Source organism: Neodiprion lecontei, chromosome 3 (assembly GCF_021901455.1).
Source record: "Neodiprion lecontei isolate iyNeoLeco1 chromosome 3, iyNeoLeco1.1, whole genome shotgun sequence".
Classification (NCBI taxonomy): domain Eukaryota; kingdom Metazoa; phylum Arthropoda; class Insecta; order Hymenoptera; family Diprionidae; genus Neodiprion; species Neodiprion lecontei.
The window spans coordinates 25,902,180-25,917,934 of NC_060262.1; the positions used below are offsets into that span (position 1 = coordinate 25,902,180).

A 15,755-nucleotide genomic window follows, 5' to 3' on the forward strand; every position below is an offset into this window, starting at 1 on the left:
ACGAAATGTGGCGAGCACTAGATAAGCGTATGAAGATTCTCCTCTGAAATCGTCATCAATGCTCAACGTTTACCTTGGAAAATGAAAGCCACCGAAGGTTCCAAAACTACATCCTGAATCTGTCGCCTGAGCGAAAAACTTCTTTTGGAACAATATCGACGAACTTACAATCGTGCCAGGGGATCGAATGGCGCGTAACTTACAACATTGTTTTGCGTTCACATCACTGATGCGTAGCTTTGCGTAATGTGACAGGCTGACAACGCACGGGATACACTCCTTAATTTGTCGAGCACCATCACTCACAATAAATACAACGCTTCAGTGCCCATGCCTGTCTAAACAACCCAAATGTTATTGCTTGTACAAGGTTAGAAAACAATAATACACCTTCCATTTTTAGTGACGTTTACTAAGAACGAGTATTAGTACCATCTCCGACCCACGGATATTGTTAAAATTTTGATGGGTCTCGGACCCTCATGCCGTTAAGAAAAACGTGCTGGGTTTTAATAAAGACTCACCGAGTTGTGAAAACAATTGCAAGGAATCTGAAACAAGAAAATGAAATGGTTAAAAATATCGCCGTCGGAAGTCAAACGCACTCTGCACATAGATCGGTATCATCAAATGTTCTCTCTGCCTCGATGCTGCATTTGGTCCTGCCAATTGTACTTGGGGACAATTCGTGCGATGTGTCTAACTTTCGAATAAACGAATACTCACCCCTGCGGCATAGGCGCGTAGACATGTTCGTTAAAAAATTTGAGCATCGATTAAACCAACTTGTCCAAGAAGTCAGCATGGACTCAAAATTACCTGAATAGACGGGGCAACTTTATGAAAAACGCTACAGCCTGACAGTTCTCAGAAGGATTTCGAAACTAGCGTATACGTTCCACTATTTAATGTGTTCGGCAAATTTTTCTGATGTCTGGAGCAGGTTTAGCATTACAAGATTCTCTTCGCTGCCAATATTGTATTTTATCGTCAGCACCTGGCAGCTATATAAACCGACTATAGATGAGGAACTAACGCCAATCGATATACGTACCTACGTAAACTCTCGGCGACTGTATTTTAACGGTCAGTGGGCTAGCCGGGGATCGGTAAGTTTGAATTATTTACCAACAAATCAAGGAATAACCTGTTCGTTTCATACATTTCTTACAGCCAGAAGTATTGGCGGATAAATTTCTCAGTGGTAATCCGATTGCCTTGAAAATTGTACAAATATACGTCCAAATTATTCCAACATTGGTGAATCATTTACTCGTTTGGCGACACTTACGATTGATTTTGGGTGAACGAAATCGTAGAGACAATTTAGGAATTTACGAAGGAGTATGTTTGAGGGAATAGATTAAAGTATTTTGTAACAGCTAAATACTAATGCGTCAATTTTACATTGACGGGAAATATTATTTTGCTAGTTTCACATCCAGTCATTCAAATTTAAGCTATACCAAGTTTGGTCTTTCACTTAAGAGTAGAAATTCGCGAGTCCGTTCCCATTATGAAATTTGACGCGCACACAGCCAAGCTGTTCCGCTTTTCGTATACATATACTTTGATTATTTTCTCGACAGCTCTTAAGAAATCCGCATTACTTCAACTGGTTGGTCGTCTGTACATTATAGTTCCCTTTAATGAAGAGACAAAAAAAAAAGGAAGTTGTTAACTCGTGAGATATATTAATTGCAGCTACTTTCACGCCACCTTACAAGCTCAAAGAGCACGAAGTTTCTTTTGATGGCCGTGTGCGGACGGAAGTGAAGAGATTTGTAAGCAGCGTTGCGCATCACTTTTACACTCAAGAACCCGGAGAAATAGTGAAAGAAAATGAAAGGAAGGCAGAAGAAAAAAAAATACGTGGAATAAACCAGGAATAGTGGATCAGTTTCACATGGATCTTGATCTCCGTATAAGAATTCTCGTGAAACTGGAGTCGATAGACGAATTTACACGCAATTTTATGGTAGACGTTGAAATAATTATTTAACGAAAACATAAACGAGTAATGTTTGCTCAAAGTTAAAAAAGTGACTCGGATCACCGGCTGCTGTTTGTACCAATGCCTGACATTAGAAGAAGAAACAAGAAAGCATTCTCAGTTTGATCGCGGATCACAGCACCAAAATAATACGACCCACCCGATCGTTGTAAATGCGTTCGCACTTTAAGTACCTATTTTTAAAATCACCAACACCATAAACAAGTACCGCTGATCTCACGCTGTTCTTTTGGCAGATCGAACAGATGACAGAGGCATACATTTGACCACGAGGAAAGGAATAAGCATTTTCGAGTAAACGGTTAGGTGGACGGATATAACAATATGGGTATGAGAAAATGCTCCTGCGATGCGAACGATGGTTCGATCGAACGGAAGGGATGTACTCGACTTGATCTGCGTTTCGGCTGCGTTTCTAAACGCGGCGCGTGGCTTCGTGCGTCAGTGCAGCACATATCTTGCAGCCGGAATAGATTACACCTAAATATGCGTGCCGACGCTATTTCCGAACGGCCTGGATCGAGGCTTTCGTGATCTAGCATGGCGCTGATGACACGGCTACACTTCATTATTTTTGGCTTCACTCGACTATTTATGCCGCCTGCAGGGTGCGCTGTGCGTGCGCACTATCTTATACAATATCAGCAGAGACACTGATGATACCTACGCCGACGCACCGTCTTATTCAACACCAATGGCGTGATTTCGCATAATTCAGGTTCACGGATGTCGCAGGGAACGCAGTACTCCCCTTACCGTCGAAACTGCGAAAGCAAGGATCGAATGCGAACGGTTCGTTAGACTAACGACAGGAGTGCCATGTATTAATGGCCAATAATGATGGTACCGCGTATCAATTAGTGAACTTTCATTTTTCAATGGTGCTTCGCAGCGTGAGCGTGTGCAGGCACCGATCGTTAGTAGACTTTGATCCGTGAATGGTTACTCAAGCAATAGCGGCACTGTCCGCAAATTGATATTGTTTGTTCAAGGATGGTTACTATTGACAAAGAATGGCGACACCCATCGTTGTCAAAAGCAACCGTTTCGAACAGACCGAACTCCTATTCACCAGTTCTGCGAACGTTTTAAGTGGTTTCCAAGTTAATTCTTTACGACAAATTACAATCGTGTCACTCGAAAATAAAAAGACGCCACGTGATTCGACAACCTTTCTGTACAGACACTTATGTTCTTTCCGCTCAAGGATTGCCGAAGCGAGATAACCTCAAGCGAAGTCCAATCAATCGGTAACGTGTTCTGGCCTGTCTAACGATGCCTGACACCAATACCCATCAGCCATTTTATTTCTAGCAATCTTCGATTTGATATCGAGCTGGTTTCATCACGGTTTCAATATGTCGAACTGGCGAGGAGCCCTTGGCCTCTCTATGCGACCGTCGTCCGACAACATACGTGAAATAAATCATCGTTCCGCGATGTTCCGATACGGCTGGATGACTCTCGGGGCGCCAGGCAAAGTGGCAGCATTCCTTGGAGACCTTTAACTTGGTTCGAGTTGCCTCGCTTCCCGTCCCGGTCGATCGAGGTGGTGTCGTCACGTCAGTAATGACCAATTATCGGAGCGATTAACTTTATTGGTTCTGCATAGAAAATCGAGAAGCTGGCCAATCGCCAGCAAATGACTTCAGGCTTCTAACGGTTCGAGCCTCCGGTGCCTCCAGTGCCTCCAGTTTGCAGCTTCGGGTCTCGTTTCAGTGAATCTTTACTCCGACCCGACGGGGTCTCTGTCCGATCGGTCGAACCTTGGTTCATGGCCAGGCGTGTACACCTCGGCGCGTCCGAGGAACGTGAAGAACACGCTTTGCTCGTATTTGGTTCGCCGATCGTCCATTTTGCTGCGAGCATCTGCTACACATATACCCAATCCTACTAGGCATTGTGGTTGAAATATGTGAATTTATCTGACACTTAATGTGATTTTCAAAATTCATACCAGCTCTTTCATGCCAGTTGTCGACTGGAAGCATAAACTCCTCTTCGCAATTACACTGTATTTCGCTCTGTGGTCAAACCATCATATTCCGAACTTGAAGCGTGTTACAAAGATAAGAGGTTTGAGTTTTGAATCGACCGTGCCTAAGAGGTCTGGAAATTTATGAACTCCACTGACGCAAGCTTATGTTTTGAAGAACGGAAAAAAATTTCTAACAGATGCAACATTAAGCCGCTCGCATCATTGTAGCTTCACCGACAATTCGTTCAATGGAAAGTGATGAAATCAGTGTGTTTCATGTTTGAACAACTGATGCGGTCATTCTTTTCTTCAATTGATACAATTGCGTGAAAACTTGTTGAGTTTGAACGAAAATAAATCAAACACTTGCAGGAAGTTTTCGAAATTAGCAGAGCATCGCACTTTTGTTACATGAATTTGTTATACATGTAAGGTTCAGAATATTTGGTAATTTTTTAATAAAATCCAGAGAATTTCATGAATTTTTGAACAGACGTTTGCATATAATTGCGAAGAAGTCAAAAAATATTTTATGGATTTTTTAAGCCACATTTTTGTTGAATAATGTACGTTATAGGGAAATTTCTTCGATTTCTTTTCGGTTCTTCGAATATCCATAAGAATATATCTAGAAGTGTGTGCGGCGTTCTGTAGAGAAATTTTGTTGACTTGAGCAGAGAAATATTTTATTCCGAGTTCCAAGTGTTATATTTCCCTTTATAAATTAGTTTTCGACCCAGTAACGTACTATAAATACGTAAGCGTTATGGTTTGCAGAAAATACGTATATTTGTTCTGTTTTTGGCGAGTAGTGTTTTACTTTCAAGTCTTCAATGTTTTCAATTTATTCGGCTGCTCTTATTGGCGCAGTACTTGATACGCGTCACTAGTGACAACACTGTAAAAAGAAATTGAACTTTCACTCGCCGCCATTATATAGGAGTAAAAAAAACAATTGTAATGCTTACGAACACAATGAATTTGTTCATGCCGACTAGTTTTTTCACGGACCGAGATCACGCGTCTGTTCGAACATTATTTGCAACGCAATAATTATGAAACAAAAAGGCACACATTTTGTGTGTCCGAAATAGTATATTTCAGAGCAGCATCACTCTGCCGATATGTTTTAATTCAATTCACTGATTGTTTGAATTTGCAAACAATAGTTTAAACTGTCTAAATGCATAGAAGATGGCGGGCAGGCGACATTATATTTACGACTATTTGCATAGTTTTCTTTTCACTTAATGACACAACTGTGCATCTCTCTATCTGAAAGTACGTACAAATCGACATTTCGGTTTCTATATATAATATATCTAGTAGATATGCGTGTGTAGATGCATACAAGTGTGCCACGTAATCGATACCGCGGTTTCTTTGCGAACTTTGCTAAGTATGTGCAATTCTCATTCCGCAATGAATTTTTTCACGATTAGACGTTACACGCTTCGTTAGGTAAGAGCGTTAAATGTCAGTTCTGCAGTTTGCACGAATCAAGGACGCTTCAAACATTGTACCAGATTATATCTACAAATATACAGTGCATGTGAGAAGGTGACGCTGACTAATCGCAATCCTCGAGTTCACTAGTGCCCTCAGACTTACGAACACGTAACGTTTTCGTCCTATTCAGTCGAAATTGATGTTGTGCATGCTCACGTATGTTTTGAGCAGTAAGCTTATGACGACGGTGTCTAATCGATAAGCGTAGTTCTGAGATTACTAGGATTTATTTCAACGTCAATTTGAATAGATGAAATCTCCATCTCCCGTCTCAATGGATGAATATCTGAGATCTGACAATCAAAATTTCAGGTGTGTTTAAAAATGAGCGACATGACAGGCAAAAGTCATTCAAAATCTGAATGATACAGGTACATATATGCTTGAATATATGTGAACACAGGGACCGTTCGGATTTGATGTGATTGATTCAATTGATTCAGACCGGGAATGAACCGATTTTATCACTCGATAGGTCTTGAGTTTTGATCGACGAATGATAAAAGTGTACATATGCAGGTTACTTTAACAGAAACATATATATTATATATATATATAATCGATCCGCGGTTCATCAGCAAGGAAGTGATTCATACAGCGAAAGTTGTGCATCATTTTTGACATTCCGCGATGATCCTGAACCTATTTGGGAGACACGAGGAAATGTAAGAAGATGCGGTAGAATATTGTGAACAAAATATCGATTGGTCTCGTTCCAAATATAAATGTCAACGAGACAACTGGGTCACGTTTTACAAACCATCATCTATGCGTTGACTGGTATATAGATAGCTGTATAGATATTCGTAGATAACGGTCAATCGTGCGAACAAAGCTGACCCAAAAACTCTGAAGCGCAGGGAATTCTGTATCGTCAAATGCCCAAATGAAGGGATACAGGAATAACCGTAAGCGTAATATTTCTCAATTTATGATCTTCGTTTTCCGGTAGTTACATTTTTCGTTTGTATCACGGGTCATCCCCTCTCTTTTATTGGCAGAAATAACAGACGATGATACATCGAGTCAAAGTGAGTCTGGCGTAACGTGCTGCACCTACGGACACATAACCATTCATCTACGTCTATTCTGATATAACCATTGGTTTCAATGTCGCATCGTCAATTGGTCTTATCGCATTGATCTCATAGTGTCTAAGTTGTGGATGAATTAAAGATTGATGGTGGTGAACTAGATGAGTGATCCACATTCGGAGGATCTTCCGTAATCTGTACAATGATGTCTAGAAATATTACAAAATTCCAGAGTCTGACTATAAGGGTGTTTCCCAGTCCAAAGTTAACGTAAGGTAAAAGAGCATTGCCAACGAGATTGTAATGACGTAACAACCTTGCCCATCATAATATTTTTCTGGGAAAAAATTAATTTCCCCAGCTGATCAAGCAACCGGATTTCAGCTCATAGCCGATATTGATCATCGAAGGATTAGAGCTGCCCTCTTTGTGTTGCCGTCAATAGTTTAATATTTAAATATTATGATTAAACTCGCTGAGCCTGCCGTGGCCAGTTTGTTCGCATATATTATTATACCGACGTTCCCGGTATTAACCGCACTTATCTGGCGTTACATTGCCATAATTTGCCGTAAGCTCTACCTGCGCAGTTGCGATATCGCGATGTAATGCAAAATTTCCGACCTCGCGATTTCTAGACAGGGATTTTCATAACGAAAGTTTATGACTGGTAAGCTGTATTGGCGGTGAATAGCAGCTTATTGCTTTGTAATTTTCCCGCGACACAGAATGATTTAGTCCGTACAGATTACATATCGTAAAAATAATTAATTACAATTTCGACAATGATAAACAGGTGAGAAATTGAACTGATATCGATCAACGAGCTACCGCGATATTATTGGTATCACATAAATAATACAAATTTTACAAATCAATGAAATTATTGCGTTCACCTGTTTTTCTATTGGAAGCTGTTTCTGTCATTTTTCAGAGCATGCACCTCAAGTGGCGAATATCAAACCGTGAACTCTGACAATGAACGGCAAATCGAGTCACCTCAGCCGGTTAAAGGGGTTCGGGATTTCTATCCGATTGCGATCAGCTCGCGAAGGTCAGGCGGCGACGCAATTATTACAAACCATATCCTGTTTATTCTTAATCCCGGTTCAGCAACGGTTTCTGACAGACAAATCATGCAACCGCAAATCTTTCGAGAGAGAAAGTAAATACAATATAATTCCAGGAAAAATATCTCTGGGAATACTCTGGTGGCGAACGACTCTCACAATTTAGTATTACACAATAACTGACGATACGCCTTCAACTATATATATATATAATGCACGTGGTCGAGTTCTGATTTCGCAAAAGTGTGCAGGCAGGGATAAACGGTCAGATTGTGGAAGCAACACGAAAGCATCCGCATGCTTGGGCATGGATTCTATTCTCTAGTATTTTCCAGAATACATCTAAACGATCTTACGTGATCTCAGAAGGACATTTGGTTCATTGTCACAGAAATACGTCACATTTTATCGCTGCAACGCCTTGACAGCTGGAACAAGGTGCTCTCCAGATCATTCGACGTTTTTGTCTGATCCAGATGCCTTTTTTTCTCAAATCCAACCCAAATGCTTAAACAGCACAGGTACAAGTGTGTAAAAGTCCAAAGAACACTAGTTGAAACATTTGCTTCATCAAGGTCGCAGAACGCGCTGTTCGTACCAGACAGCAATGGCGACTGACTGAGGTGATCACGCCGTTACGTCACAAGCAATCGTGCAAACGGAGGTTATATGCTTCAGAGGATAGATTATCTTTGTATACAGGCAGGTGTCAGACTGCGTGAAATCCTTAAATTCATTTCATATGAGGGGACTCGATCAACGCAGGTATCAGTAGGAGCTCTTTTCAATTTCACGCCTAAGAGAAGTCCGTCCTGTTCTGGATTTTGGTCCGAAGTTGAGCAATGTTCAAACATCTAATTTCGTTCAATCGAACCGCACAGTTATCAGGATGCCGCTGATTGACATATCTAGTCGTCGGATCTTATCGAAACCACATTGGAGTACCGGAAGTGTCGATAAAAAACACGAAGGTTGATTTTCAGATGAAACGAAGGAGTAACCCCGGAACTCGGTCTTGGAAGAACCAAATCCTTCCTGAGCGAGCGTCGCGACGCAACAGATCTTGTCGTGTTTCTTCACTGCGTAACTAGCTGAGCAACGGGTCGGATGGGAGTAAGTTTTCTTGCTGGGGTAGCTATTATGTTCGTTGGCTTCGGCATGGTTCGTCCATTATTAATACTTCATTACCTTGGGCGCGAAAAAACCCGGTGCATTCACCTTTGGCGATTGAGGTGAAATCAATGAAGGCTTCGGGAATCCACCGTTCGCTCCTCCTCCTACCGGGAACGGATCCCAAGATTTTTTCTCCGTCTGGTCCAGATGAAACTCGTCGACAGTTGTCTGTCTACTCATTGCCAGGCATGAAATTGGAATAGCGGACAAAGAGTATAACCTTGCTCGTTTCACAACCAGCCGCCGCGCAGCGTGATACTAATAACGCCTGGGATTGTTGGTCATTTTTTACCGAGCAATTGTATTTAGGAATCGTACAGCGCGGCGGGATGAGACAATCATTGAAGCAAGGTATTCTGAAATCACGATGTTGCGATACCTTGGCAATGCGGCAAATTACGTCACTACCAAATAGTGAAATTTCGTTGAATGTTTTCTTTACGACGCGCCACCACTTTTCACGTGTAAATAATAAAAAAGCCCCCATGCACTAAAAGGTTTAACGATCAACAGAGGTTTCGTTATCTGCGAGAAGCTGATTCTATGAAATGAGCTCGCATTATCGGAGATGAAGGACTCTCGCGTTGCACTCGCATATTTCGTCTCGTTTCGTTTATATTTTATGAGGCTGCAGAAAAAGAACGACGTGGCTACAGTCAAAACAAAGTGCCCTGCAGCTTGTTGTCTTCTTAATTGCTGCAGTTAAAATAAGACTGTTGACCGGTTGCATGTTGGAATTGCGACTGATTGTTGGCGTTCAAAAGTTACGCGTACGTACGTTTCATACTTAAAAAGGTATATATGAAAGCGCAGACAATGTTTGCCTAAAATCTGATTCGTCTCCGAATAAGTGAAACCAAGTGAATGAAAAAAAAAAAAAAAATAATTACATAATAAAAAAAAGTGAGTAAATCAATAAACAACTTCTCTCGTCTCGCTTTCGTGAGTACCTGATTCAAATTATGAATGTCGAAGGAACCGACAACGAGAATGAATCGCGCGAGTTGTAAAAATTCTACATTACGAAAATGGTTGCAAAGTACGCGCAGAGGCTTACGCGCAGGTTTTCTTTTCGTTTTTTTTTTTTTTTCAAATGACACTGAGCATACGAAAATTGACAAAAAGAAAAAAAAACTAGAAGAGCAAAACAAAAAATCACATTCTCTAGTATCATTTATGCTGGGTAAATTACCGTAGGAAGACAGTCGGGTATAAAGATCGAGCAACAACGAATTAGCATTCCTTGTAAGCCATGCATGTGTTATACCGTATCTCTAGAGCTTGATAAGTACGACCATAGCGGTAGCGTAATGTCGTTGTATTTGTTTTCGTTGGTTATTACCGTACAGTACATGTAATTGCGAACATATTACGTCCTTGGGCCTGCCAGCCTGTCCTCCTCTGTTTCAAATTTCATTCGCTGCCGCGTAATAAAAGGTTCACCAAAATATCCATCTCGTGCAAGCTTCTTCTCCGGAAGCTACAACGACATTCCGCATTACTCTCGAAGGGTTCACGATCTAGGCTAGTAAAGTGCCATACGTGCGTAGCTGTGTACGGTTTTGCTCAATGACGTTTCTAGGCAAGACAATATACGGGGAGTACGTCTGACTTGCTGCGCAATTGTTTAAGACCATTTGCAAATTTCCGACCCTAATTGTTATTGGTGATGTTGGCATGGAATACATGGCACGTAGTAAACGGTTCTTGTGATGCAATTACGAGAGAGGGACCTCCTGATCAACGGGTAAGATAAAATTCGCGTAGGTGGTTGTAAATTTTAATTTGCCTCTCGACATATACGATCGTTAGGCATAATAGCTACTCATATTTTTAACTTTCTAAGCTAACCAGGCCACTTTTTCTACTTCATGGTCACGGATTTTTATGTACAATCCTACGTACCCAACATGAAATTCAAGTATATGTATACACGTAGACACAACGCGTTCGAGAAAACTGATCGTTAGAGATCTGTATACCTAAAATAGTCAACAGGTTCCGCTGGTTGTTCATTTTCGTTCGGTCAAGTAAGTGGAACTGACTTCAGGCGGTTCATTTTGTAAACAGGATCATATAGTTTCAGGAGTCACGTTCAAGAGAATATGATCCAATTGTTGAAAAAGAGTACGATGCAAATTTGAACTTGAAATTACAATAACCGAAAGATTCCGGACTTGTGACAACGGAGCCATTCTTACTGTCTGTCACTACTGCCCGTGTGGCAAACTCAAATTGGACGCTTAGGTTTCGTTGTGCGATTTTCACCGAGGGAATATTGAACTCTTCACGTCTCCGGACGGCGTGCAGTTTGGTAAAATACAGACAGACAAGCGGCGTATAAAATATTTCGATTTAATTTTGGCTAGCCGTGAATACGATGATTTTAGATAGCGACAGGCGTCGATCATGCGCGTGTGAGAACGTGTAGGTATCACCTTCCTTGACCGAGCGGCATTCAATGTCAACGTTCAGTGAGGATCGGGGGCATGTAACCATACGTACCACATACACATACATATAGGTACGTACGTTCGCCGTTCGATAACGTCGCAAATACAGATGATTGTCGTTAACTCTGCAGCCTTTGACGATTGTTGTAAGAGCGCGGTTTTCCGGCTGTACTCTTTGTTCTTAAATTACCAACATGTATATGGCGAACACGCAACTCCAATTACCAGGGCAACAGCTACACGTCTGTTTAGAGCATAAATGCGTGCGCCCTCCGTGGTTGTTGCTTGGAGCAATAAGACGGTTGTGTCACCAAATTGAGCGAGAAACATATGGCCTTTGAACAGAAATTTTCATTGGCTTTTGGAATTGCTATTGGGTCAACGTGTTGTACGCCGGTGTAACCTTGGAGGTGAAACTTCAAAATTTCACCTTTATACGTAGGTACATACATAAAGGAAATATTGCAGTCAGGAAAGTAAAACTCTCCTACAGCCTTGGGTTCGATTTGTGCGACTCGGACATTTCTCTTTAGTCTTTACCTGTCGGCTCGTTATCGGACCTCCCGCTATGGAGACGGACGTTATTAAATTCTAGAACCGCACTTAGGTGTGACCTTTAAGAAATCTTGAATGTGGGAATTGTTTGCTCGAACTTTTTAGCCCGTCAAGAGTTGAACAAATGTTGACCAATTAATGCCTTTCGTCCGTTTCCCAATGACAATGAATACGTATGTTCAAATCTTATCCTCGAGTCAAGCCGAGGCGATCTCAGCACTTATTTTCTTTTCGAACAATATAATTGTCGAAAACATAATTTCCTAAAACGGACGAAGCAATCCGTCCGATATTATTAGATGAGAATATTTAGACCCCAGCTATGACCAGTGGTCACAACTGTGTACGAAAATTGTATGTTCCTCGTCTCAAGGTGCGTAACCTGAACCGTCTATTCTAAAAATGACAAGGTCACTGAGTTGAGAGAACTTTAACCGAGAGCCCTTGTGTTTTAAATATCAAGATATCTGAGCGTAGGATCGAGCGTTCCTGCTTGGTTGATAATCGTTGGCTTTCACGGAGGTCAACTCTTGTCCAGAGAATGAATAACCCTACAGAAGCTACACCTTTCGGTGGAGGACATTGGCCAGAATCGCCAAACTTGTTGCCAAGCGGTCGAGGCCGCCCGTTATAGTCAAATATCTGTTCTACGTGCCCCATAGGCTGCAGGCTCCTTGTATGCATGCGGCTCTTTGTAAATGCTGGCCGGGCCAAAGCTACTCAAATTTACAACAGGTTATATACCCGATTCTGTCCGCGCTTGCCAAGAGACTGAAAGTTATTGTCGGCAGGTGAGCGCTTAGCCGAAATATCAAACGTAATAAAATTTCGTCCGTTTCTTTTTTCTCTTACGTTTACCCCTGCACTTGAAATAAATAATTATGTCATAAGTTTATAATAGTTTATTTCGGGTATTAGTTTCGGGTACGGGTCTAGAATATATATTCCATTTATAATCGTGTAAACCCGTAGCAATTTTTTTTTTTTTATTACAGCCGACTAAATTCAGGATCAACATTGATTTGACCGTTCGTTCGTACACGACGAACGCATGTATAATTGACGTATTATGTTCGTTACTAGAATTACAGCGATAATTGTTTGAAGCATATTTCGGGCAGTCCGCCGAAACGGAAATGACGCGGACGCGACTTTTCGTTTAATTATTTTAAATTGAGATTAGTCCGCACCGTGGTCGACCATGTGAAAACCCATCGCACTTGCACGTTAATTATGCAACCATAAGTTAGGCTGTATTTTTCAATGTTATCATATTGTCGTTGGTATATAAAGTCGCGACACGTGTGATGATCGTGTTCATTAGGTCGTAACTACGTAATTCTATGACAGAAAAAGTATTCCTGCAGACGATTGTTTTGTTCTGTTATCGAAATAGTAAAAAAAAAATAAAAAATCAACAGCACAACTGAAAGATAAGTGTATCGATTTTGAGAAACGACGCGATAAGTTATTTCAAAGAACTAATCTATGTTTAATACAGTGATTAAGATATTGGATTTGATGGTCCCGAACAAACTAATTAAAAGTCTCGCCTTGCGCTGCAATTTTTCAGCGGTTTATTACACCGCGTGAACATGGCCGGTTTTACGAGAAACGGATTGAAAAAAAAAAAATTGCACACCCGTCGTTGACGGTATCATCGCTAGCCAAAGCTCGTTTAGTGAGCGTGTAAAACCTGTTACGTTAACAGTCGTCACGTAATTCAATTACGCTACTTGTCACACAAAATATATATACGTGTTTACGTTTACACATCGATCAATAGCATTAGGTGACGAAAGAAAAATACATGCAAAGAGCCTGAGGATATACGTATATATTTGATCAGAAAAATAGAGGGAGGTAATAATGGAAAGCTCGGTTTTATCGGCGGTAACAGGATTTGCACGGACATGAAGAATCGTACTTCCTATAGATACATGCCTACGTACGTACTGCAAAACAGCGAATGATCGGAATCGATAGACGATTTATCGGCGTAAGGACATAAGTCACAAGGCATTCCGTATTTTCGATCAATTATCGTTTTCTCTGGTGCGTATTGTTTTTCAACATCAAACAATCATTCAACCAGGTTGAGTACGGTTGAATATTTTCAATGGACAGGTGTCGTTGGTGATCATTCAGACGAGAATAATGAAAATAATTTCACTTGTTATTCCGCTCATCGTCCGAGCCACGTTGTGTGTTTCTAATCGATCATCCGCTAGGTGTGATCAACGCCGCGTTATTTATCGTAATCGAGAGTATGCGAATGTAATTCGTCTGTAGGTGATGCCTAGAAAAATCGAAGCCGGAAATTGTTTGATAATTCTTTGAATTGTTCGTGACGAATGAAGAGCTGTGAAGACTTCCGAGTTATATATCACGCTGCAGGCCCTGATACGCAGACTAAATAATTTGGTTAATATTGATGTACGTTAAACCTGCGAAATTTTGACTAACTCTACCCAAAACCTTGAGCGGACTTGGCTCGTTTCGCAAATAACTATTGTCTCGTACATGGCCACGTGCTTCTCGAATGCCCCTAAGGAGGAAGCAGCTGCCCGTGATGTGACTAAACTAATGTTGATTGCCGTTTCAAAGAAAAGGTCAACTGACACTTGAACTTCTAGCAGTTAATATTGATATTAGAGAACGATAATGTACTCCGAATGGCTGCCGCAGTACAAAGCGTCGATCCGTCCGTCAGCAAGCAGCGTCTATTTGTGATCGACGTATAAAAAGCCGATTAATTCATCACTCGACCGAAATTTCTAAATGTTCTCTAATCGCCACCACAATCGGCAGGCCGCAATTCCGTTCCCAATAATTGAAATCACATCAGTTATCATTTGAGTTGTGGATTCGCGATCTATCGACGCGATAGATCGTTGGATCTCGGCAAATTCGTACAGATTCAGGTACGCCCAGTCGGTATTATCGCACGCGATACGCCGGTAAGTGTGATTTGTCCTGCGAGGCTTGAGCTGCACAGGTTATGAGGCGGCCGAGTGACAGGTGATAAATTAACCTGCATCAACAAATCTAGCGTGTTATCGACGCACGAAGCGTCGTCTCGTCGGTAACAAATCCTGCGACACACACATCCATATACGGTACGGTATTTTTACAGTACTGCAGAGCTCTACTTTACAGACAGCGAGTCATACTCTTGCTAACTGCACAATTTGTACGGCGAGTAAACGAGCGAGTGTAAAGTGTGGTGTTAACACATCATTCTAAGGAATAAAGACCGACTGGAGGTGATTAGTCTGCACCTGTGCACGATGAGTTTTGAAAACAGCGGCTGATAAAGATGTCGAGATTTAAATATGCGAGCACCAAGTTATTCCTTCAATTTTTCGTTTCAATCAATTAATTGACGCGGATAACGGAAACCCAGGATTAAGGACTTTGAATTAGTTTTTAACATTTTTTCAGGAATTCGAATGTCCAAAACGCATCTCAATTGAATAACCATTCTTATTGCTTGTGATGTCAGGTTTTACCGAAGAAAATTTTGTAACGATGACTGCGCCTTATTTTTCTCATACTTCGATAGTATGTATAATACAGTCTCTATTAAACAGGATTTACCTTCAAATTTATACGAATGACGTGGTGGATTAATGTCGATTTAAAAGTCTGCAGTGCGTCAGTAAGGATGAACGAGCATGACGACCTCGAAAAATTATCCGAAAATTACCACAAATTATACAAACCGTAAAATAAATTTAAAAAAGTGTGCATCCTAGTATAAAATAAATAACTTTGACATATTTCAAATGTCAACGTATGGCAACGAATAATTTTTCGACAGCGTATGAATCAGAAGGTAATTACGGAGAGCTTGCATAGCATAACGTAATTAAATTACTACGTATATCGTATACGAGGTATTATAATTTCACGCGCACATCCGGACGAACAAGGCTGTCAAACACGCGTACATCCGGTGTCACGCTG

General features: G+C 41.1%; 1 protein-coding gene across 8 annotated transcripts in view; it reads right to left on the bottom strand.

Moving 5' to 3' along the window:
* The window catches only part of LOC107223933, a 134,374-nt gene that overhangs the window by 36,053 nt on the left and 82,566 nt on the right, over positions 1 to 15,755 (bottom strand). For 4 of the 8 annotated variants that reach the window (XM_015663800.2, XM_015663802.2, XM_015663803.2 and 1 more), the window contains exon 3: positions 525 to 551. The exons of the other annotated variants lie outside the window; for them this stretch is intronic. In XM_015663800.2, coding sequence (XP_015519286.1) covers positions 525 to 551 — 27 coding nt within the window. The remainder of the gene's footprint in view (positions 1 to 524; positions 552 to 15,755) is intronic. 8 annotated transcript variants of the gene reach the window in all.